General features: G+C 54.8%; 2 protein-coding genes across 3 annotated transcripts in view; both read right to left on the bottom strand.

Annotated features, from left to right (window-relative positions):
- Nucleotides 1–261: 261 nt before the first annotated feature.
- On the bottom strand, nucleotides 262–951 carry ERAS (ES cell expressed Ras). Its single transcript, XM_003799692.1, has one exon. The coding sequence runs from the start codon at nucleotides 949–951 to the stop codon at nucleotides 262–264; it is 690 nt and encodes a 229-aa protein (XP_003799740.1).
- A 3,433-nt stretch (nucleotides 952–4,384) lies between these two features.
- HDAC6 (histone deacetylase 6) overlaps nucleotides 4,385–7,535 on the bottom strand; it is a 27,715-nt gene continuing 24,564 nt past the window's right edge. For both annotated transcript variants that reach the window (XM_023519031.1, XM_012811321.2), the window contains exons 24-29: nucleotides 6,532–6,706; nucleotides 5,776–6,407; nucleotides 5,583–5,693; nucleotides 5,302–5,448; nucleotides 5,079–5,207; nucleotides 4,385–4,832 (exon numbers count right to left, since the gene is read on the bottom strand). In XM_023519031.1, coding sequence (XP_023374799.1) covers nucleotides 4,764–4,832; nucleotides 5,079–5,207; nucleotides 5,302–5,448; nucleotides 5,583–5,693; nucleotides 5,776–6,407; nucleotides 6,532–6,706 — 1,263 coding nt within the window. In that variant the 3' untranslated portion in view covers nucleotides 4,385–4,763. The remainder of the gene's footprint in view (nucleotides 4,833–5,078; nucleotides 5,208–5,301; nucleotides 5,449–5,582; nucleotides 5,694–5,775; nucleotides 6,408–6,531; nucleotides 6,707–7,535) is intronic.

Raw genomic sequence — 7,535 nt, 5'->3', positions numbered from 1 at the left:
ACCCACATAACACTTGGCATAAGGCAGCTTTCAAACTCAAGAACACTATTTATTTTTGTACAAAATCTCTCAACTTAACGTAACATAAACGTGAGACATCCACATTACCAAAAAGCCCCTCACCAAGTGAAAACAAGAGTAGTGTCCATCCATCTCCAGTACACCAATAGTATCCCATACAGCTAGCTACTTCAGGGGTCTCGTATCAAGGGAACCACCACCCTGGCCTGGGGGAGGGTCTGCTTTTCTTGACCAAGGCCTTTAGGCCACACAGCAGCCACAGCGGCACATAGTCTTATGCTTCCCATTTGGCCTTGCCTTGGCCTCCTTTGCCCTGGCTTCTCGAGCCCTCTGGATCTCATGGACAAGCAGGGAAAAGGCCTCCTCTACACCTTGCCGTGTCTTAGCTGAGGTCTCCACGAAGGGCGCCCCCCAGCTCTGGGCAAGGGCTTCAGCAGCAGCATGAGCATCGCCAGTGGTGGGCACAAGGTCACACTTGTTGCCCACAAGGACAAGGGGCTTCCTGATATGAGGGCCCCAGGTGTCCCGTATTTGCTGCAGCTGGGTCAGTGAGGAGAGGTCATTGAGAGCGAAGACACCCAGCACACCATCACCAGCAGCCAGGCACTGGTCACGGAGAGCTTTGTGCATGGCCTGCCCTGCGGTATCCAGTACATTCAGAATGTAACCTCCCTGGTCGAAGGCTAACTCTTTCCAGTAGGAATCCTGGATGGTGGGGTCGTGGTCCTCCACAAAGCACTGATGGTTCAGCTGGATGGTCAGAGCACTCTTGCCCACACCACTCGCACCCACCACCACCGCCTTGTACTCAGGCAGCTGCTTGCCAGAACCCCTGCAGTGTGCTCCAGCCCCTTGGCAGTCTTCCTGGGAGGTAAGGTTCCAAGAACCCAGGCCCAAGTCAATGGTGCCAGACTTTGTTGACCGTGCCATGTCCTCAGCAGGCAACTTAGCGGAGAGATGTGGACAGCAGGCCCTGCACATGGGAAGAGAAGCAAGACAAAGGGTCAGGGTAGACCATTTGGGGGCAAAAGAGACAGCAGGGTGTCAATGGATCAACACTTATTGAGTAGCTATTGTGTGCTGACCTCCTCCTAATATGCATGCAATACACATGATTTATGTAGTTTTCTTGGTTCCTCCCCCTCTCTCCCTCTCCCCACCCCCCTCTCTTCATTCTTCTCTCTCATCTACCACTTAAACTGCGAAGGCAGGAAATTTCAAACAGCTTTAGAGATGTAATTTACATCTCATAAAGTTTAGCCCGTTAAAGTGTACAATTCATTGGATTTTAGCATATTCACAGAGTTGTGCAACCATTACCACAATCAAATTTTAGAACTTTTTCCTCACCCCAGCAAAGAATCCCTGCCCCCATTAGCACTCCCTCCCCATTGTGGAGGAAGGGTGGAATTCTGCCTGTTTTTGTCACTATTGAACCCCAGCCCAGCTCAGTACCTGCCAGACAGAATGTGCTGGGACAGGGGTGGGGTGGGGTGGGGTGGGTTATGCTCTAAAAAGGGGAGACAGATAATAGAGTCAAGCAAATAAATATATAAATCATGCAGTGTGGTAGCCATTATCATTGGGATTTAGTATTTTATTCATTACTCAATGCATATTTATCGAGGACCTGGTGTGTGGCAAGGACAGAGAGGTAGGCAAGAAATAGATAACAAAGCCCGCCGCCTGTGAACGTTACACTCCAGTCCGGCCGCAGATATAAAACAAGACATAAAAGTAAAATACACGTTAGCAGGAGGTGACACGCATGCAGAAGGTGCTTGGTTAAAGTTAGGCCTTCTAATTATAATTTAATCCTCATTCACCAGTTGAAGAATCTTCCCGCATGCCTCACATTGTGATACAGCCGTTAACAAAACAGGCTCAAATCCCTGCCCTGGTGAGGATTAGATTCTGGCAGTGTGAAGGAGACAATAACAAGATAAGGAGCGAGGAAGTTGCAGGTTAGAAGAGGACGGGCACACAGCAGGTGCTCAATTAGTGTTAGCTATTATTGGCACATCCCCATTAACTCACTGAATGCACCTCCCGGCCCCGGGCTCAGGAAGTGGCCCGGCTTAGTGCACCACAATGGCCCTTACCCCGACCCCCTCCGGGGCCAGAGGCCCGGGCCCCCCCCGCAGGGCTCCGCAGGGGAGGGGGCGGGCACGGCCTCAGGTGCAGATGCCGCCGCGGGGTCCCCTGCCCCGGGGTCGCAGAGAACGGTCACTGGGAGAGCTCGCCCACAAAGAGGGGGCCGGGACGAGAAGTCCGCGTCGGACGGAGTTTTGGGGACCGTAACTTTTCCCTCCGAGCGGGAAAGAGGAGGGGAGACCTAGCTGTGGGGATGGAGGTGGGACCGGCAGGGCGGATCGTGAAGGGGAGGCTCAGATTCTGGGAAGTTCCGTGGGGATCGCTTTGAGGCCCAGGAGCTGCGCCGCCTCAACCGGCTTTGTGGTAGCCTCTGGGAGGGTCGCGTCTGTTCCCGGAGGGAAGGAGAGGTCAGGACTGAGGGGACCTGCCTGATCTGAGGTGGACGTTTGTCAGGCTAAAACTTGCCCCGACTCGAGCCAGGCCATTTTTAGGGGTTGAGAGGCGTGGAAGGGGTCACGGGAGACGCCAGCGCTTGGGGGCTGCGCGGCTCAAAAGTCGGGGCGCCGCTCGGCGGGCGAGGGGGCCGTGAGGATGAGGAGAAAGGCCCCCCGACCTCGGCCGGCGGTGGCCCGCGTGCCTGCACTCACCCCGTCCGTCCGCTCGCCACCCCCGGGGAGACCGAGGTCTCGTCACCACGTTCTCTTTCCCCGCGCGGAGCAGCGAGGCTCGAAGTGAGGTGACGGGACTGGCCCGAGGTCACACAGCCCGCGAGAGACTCCACAGAACCAGGGCTCAGCGCTCTGCTCTAGTGGGACAGGCCACTCGGAGTGGCGCCCGCTGCCCGGCCGGGGCCCGCTCCGGGCAGCCCTGGCACCCGGGTCGTGCTCTCCCTGACGAAGCCAGGGTGAGGTGTGAGGCCTGGGGTGGCGAGGGGGCCCCTGAGCCGTGCGTACACTTTGGCCTCCGTGTGGAGGGTGAGGCTCACCCCTAGTCTAGAGTAGGCGCCCCGCTTCCCGCCCCGCGCGGACACCCTCACAAAGCCGGCCGATGAGGGGCTCACGCTGCCAAGAGGAGGGGAGGCGGCCGAGGAAGGCCCCTCACAGCCGGCGCGGGAGGGCCGGGGCCGGCGGCCCGCTCACCTGTGTCCTGAGAGGCTGTTGCGCTGGGACGCGGCAGGCAGCTCTGACAGGACTGACCAGGGGCGCAGCGGCTCCCCAGACCCCCGGCGGCTGGGGCGGGGGCAGTGGGCATGCGCAACGCTCTCCGGCCCTCGGAAGCCCCCACCTGCGGCCTAGCCCTGAGCCCCTCAGGCGCGGGCAGCCGGGCCGCTGGGGTGCGCCAGGCCTCTAGTGAGCCTCGTCGCGCGCCTCTCCCTGCCTGGCCCGTTTGGGATGAGATTTCCTGTTTGTTGTGCGTGTGTGGCCGCGTGTAGCGGTGTGTGTGTCAGATTTTGACCTGAAGGGCCTGACTTTGGGAAGTTTTGTGGGGATTGCTTTGAGGCCATGGAGCTGTGCCACCTCAACTGGCTTTTTGGTAGCCTCTGAGAGGGTTGCATCTGTTCCTGGAGGGAAAGAGTGGTCAGGGCTGAAAGATTTCCCAGACTCCCTTGCAGCTACAGCAATCACGTGGCACAGCTCTGAATAAGATATAAGCAGGGGCTGCTCGGTGGGGCATCATGGGGCTTTTAAAAGGAACTGGCTGACACTCTTTTTGCTCTTCCTCACTCCACTTCTTGACTGAAGGGGGCTCAGATGGACAGTTTGGGATCATAAAGCGGCCATGAAGAAAAGGCTGGGAAACCACAGCCCAGAGAATTGCTTTGGCAGCTCAAGGAAGTCAAGGCTGAGGACGATTGTCCTCCAACTTCCCACCTCTGGTCAATTATAGGTACCCCTTACCTCAGGAAGAAAATCTGGCCCTCCCACCCTATTCCCAATCAGGCCAATGTGACAGTTAGGGAAACTGAGGCCTGGTAAGACTACTGCCTGATAGTTTTTTCTTGTATTCTCAGTCTAGGGTGTGACTGAGACTGGTCGTGAGGCCCCTATTTCTAAGGTAATCACTTGTTTTCCCAATGATTCTACCATTTTATCACTGCTGGAACCAGTCAAACTGTCTGCTCTATTTTTAGTTAGCTTTTGGGGCATTGGATGGGAAGGGGGGTAACCTGATGAAGACCCACTCTCACATTGTTTCATTACTCATTGGCCCTGCTGGCCAGGAATGTGGGGTTCTCCATCTACTCAAAAGTTAAAAGACTTCCTCCAGGTTTTGTAACAGCTTGTCCTTTATTACATATGCAACCCTGCCATACCTGCCAGTTTATCCCCCTCCCTCCAATGTTACCTTTATGATATTAGGCCCCTTTTGGGGTCACTGAGCTGCCCTCCTTTCCTTCTGGAGAGGAGTAGTGGTATCCCTTGAGCAGGCAGTGGGCAGGGGCAGAACCACAATTGATCATCCAACTGATCATTGTAGTCCTCTTACAAGTATTTACACTTAAATAAGCACCCTTGGGGAGTTGCAAAGGATATTCAGGATGGGATGGAATGGGAGGCTGCCTCTCATCCAAGGAACAGGTTGGAATGAACTATGGCTGGTCTATCTTGGGCCTCAGGAGGTGGAGAAGAGGGAGCGCGGTCAGGGGTTTAGTGTGGGTGTGGCATGTTCTCCCCAAACTTGTTCTGGTGGGCGATTTTCTTCACATCTAGGAGAGCCTGAGGAGGAGGCAAGAACAGGGTAGGTGAGAGAGAGTGAGGACCCCTTAACCTTGGACAGAAGGCTGCCCCCACTCCAGGTCCCAACCACTCTGGCTCCTGGACTAGCCCAAAGTCCCCACCCCACACAAAATAATCACAGGACGCAGAGCATACAGAGGGATCCGCATGCTCTTCCTACCCTATCACAGAAGGGGTGAATAGGGGGTGAGTGTGCACATGTTAAAGGGTTTGCCCCAGGCCCACCTGGTGGTGGACATAGGACTGACAATCGTAACACCAGACAGACAGGTCAACGTAGCTGAGGACCAGCGGGTGTCCAGAGTCTCCGTAGTGTTGAAGCATATGGCCATTGATGTAACGACCACAGTAGACCTGAGGTTGGGGTTTGAGTGTCAGATGGGGTCAGCATCCCCCTGTAGTTTGCTTGAGGGCCAACCTCACCCCATCCCATTTCTCTGCTCCATACCTGATAGCAAGACAGACACACCCAATTCTCTTGGAGAGATCCACAGTCCTCACAAGGTTCAGTCACATCCAGGCCTGCTGCAGGTATGGGGCATACTGCCACCAAATGGGGACACCAGGGCAGTGGTGTCACAGCATAAAACACAGCCTGGGGTGGGTGGGTGAAACTGAGTAAGCTGGGGACAACATCTCCCCATTATGTGTTGCTACATCACATGCTTCTACCTGGAGACAAATGGACAAGGGAAGGAAGCCATAGTCCCAGCCTCTCCTTGAGCTCACCTGATCGGTGTCAGCAAGGTCCCCAGATTCCTGTGTCAGCATCAAATCATCCATGTTCTGACCTCCTTCTAGTAGGCTCTCCGGTTCTGGGGTCTGAGATTCTCGACCCTTCTGTATATAAGAAGCACAAGATATATCAGACAGGCCTTATCTGGGCCCCTTCTTCCCCCTTCTTGGGTGTGGTGGGCCTTACCTGAGATTCGTGGCCTAGTTCCAAGGTCCTGAGATTCCCAGTCAGCTTACTGGGGGATATCTGGGGTGTGGCTCCCTGCACAGGTGAGGTTGGGGGTGTCTGGCTGTCTCTGCATGAGGCTAGAGGAGTTTGGAGTTGGGCACCCCCTACAGCCTCCCCTGAGGTGGTCTGGTCCAGAGTGGCTCTCTCCATGGCTGCCTCTGAGGTGGTCTGGTCTAGTAAAGCTCCTCCTACAGCCTCCTCTGAGGTAGCCTGGTCCAGTGAGGCTCCCCCAACAGCCTCCTCTGAGGTGGTCTGGCCCAGTGTGACTCCTCCCACAGTCTCCTCCAAGGTGGTCTGGTCCAGACCAGCTCCCCCCACAGCCTGCTCTGCCATGGTCTGGCCCAGCACAGCACTCCCCTTGGCTGCCTCCGATGACTGGTCCTGAGTGAGCACTACCACAGCTGGCTCTGACTTAGTCTGGCCTGGGGTAGACTTTTCAGCAAATAATGCTGAAGTGGCCTTCCCCATGCCTACTTCTGGAACTTTCTCTTCTGGTGTGGTCGTCCCCTTAGCCGACCCAGAAATGGCTGGTTGGGGTGCCTTCTTGGTAGCCGACATAGAACTGTAGAGTCCCTCCTTGTCTTCTACCTCTGGAATCATGGATGGAGATCTTTGAGTGTGGGTGCTATCCCCATTCCTGCCTCTAATCCCTGCCCCCCAGCCACCCCCTTCCCTGAGTCCACCCACTATTCCCAATTCCCCAGGTCCACTCACTCATGCCCTGTAAGCTGCGCCAGTATCTGCGATGGGCTTGGATGGTCTCAGTGATTGAGGTCAGGGCCCCTGATAGTGGAGGCCGTGACAGGGCCAGCAGGGGTGGTGGGTCTCCAAGGAGGGAGCGGGTGCAGGCAGCCATGGACTCGGAGATGGATGTCAGGTTATAGCCACCCTTTGTTAAGGAAAAAGGGAGGGAAGTGGTGGTGGGGGTTCATCAGGGAATTTAGAGGGCAAGCTGTCCTGTCTCCCCACTTCTCTCCCACCCCCAGCCCTGCAAGTCTGGAGAGTCTGGTTTGGTAGGAAGTATTGGGAATAAGTGAGTAGAAATATCTGTAAGATGGGAAGTACCCATTTTTGTGAGGTGGTTGTTGGGGGAGGTAGATTGTGATGTACAATGCTGATGATAGCATTAGTAATAGCTGACATTTATTGTTTACTGTGTCCCAGACCCTATTTTAAGTACTTCATGCATTTAAACACACTTAATCTTTACAACCACAGTGCTCAATCTATACAGGAACTTGTCTTCACAGCATACATAAATCCATCTTCACACTGTCCAGCAACCCCTGGCCCCACACCATACAGTAACCACTGACCTGACCTGTACAAGATGCCTAATGTGAACCCATACAAATGCCCCTGCCCTGACCTCATATAAGAACAAGTGGTATCTCTTTCTGTATAGACTCCTGTTCTGACTTTTCTACACTCCATAGGAACTCCATTTTCTTTTTTCTTTCTTTTTTTTTTTTTTTGCAGTTTTTGGCCAGGGCCGGGTTTGAACCCACCACCTCCAGTATATGGGGCCAGTGCCCTACTCCTTGAGCCACAGGCACCGGTCCAGGAACCCCATTTTCTATTCTTTATACAGATAAAGCAGAGGTTCTCAACCTTCCTAATGCTGCAACCCTTTAATACAGTTCCTGTGGGTCATGACCCACAGGTTGAGAACCACTGAGATAAAGAAACCAAGACTAGGGGGTGGCGCCTGTGGCTCA

The sequence above is a fragment of the Otolemur garnettii genome, unplaced genomic scaffold, assembly GCF_000181295.1.
Source record: "Otolemur garnettii isolate 467f Iridium unplaced genomic scaffold, OtoGar3 scaffold00153, whole genome shotgun sequence".
Taxonomy (NCBI): domain Eukaryota; kingdom Metazoa; phylum Chordata; class Mammalia; order Primates; family Galagidae; genus Otolemur; species Otolemur garnettii.
The sequence above is the reverse complement of the archived record's forward strand: the minus strand, read 5'-3'. Positions and strand labels throughout refer to the sequence as shown.

Coding starts and splice junctions, on each gene's coding strand:
- ERAS (XM_003799692.1), bottom strand. CDS start 951: ATGGCACGGTCAACAAAGTCTGGCACCATTGACTTGGGCCTGGGTTCT.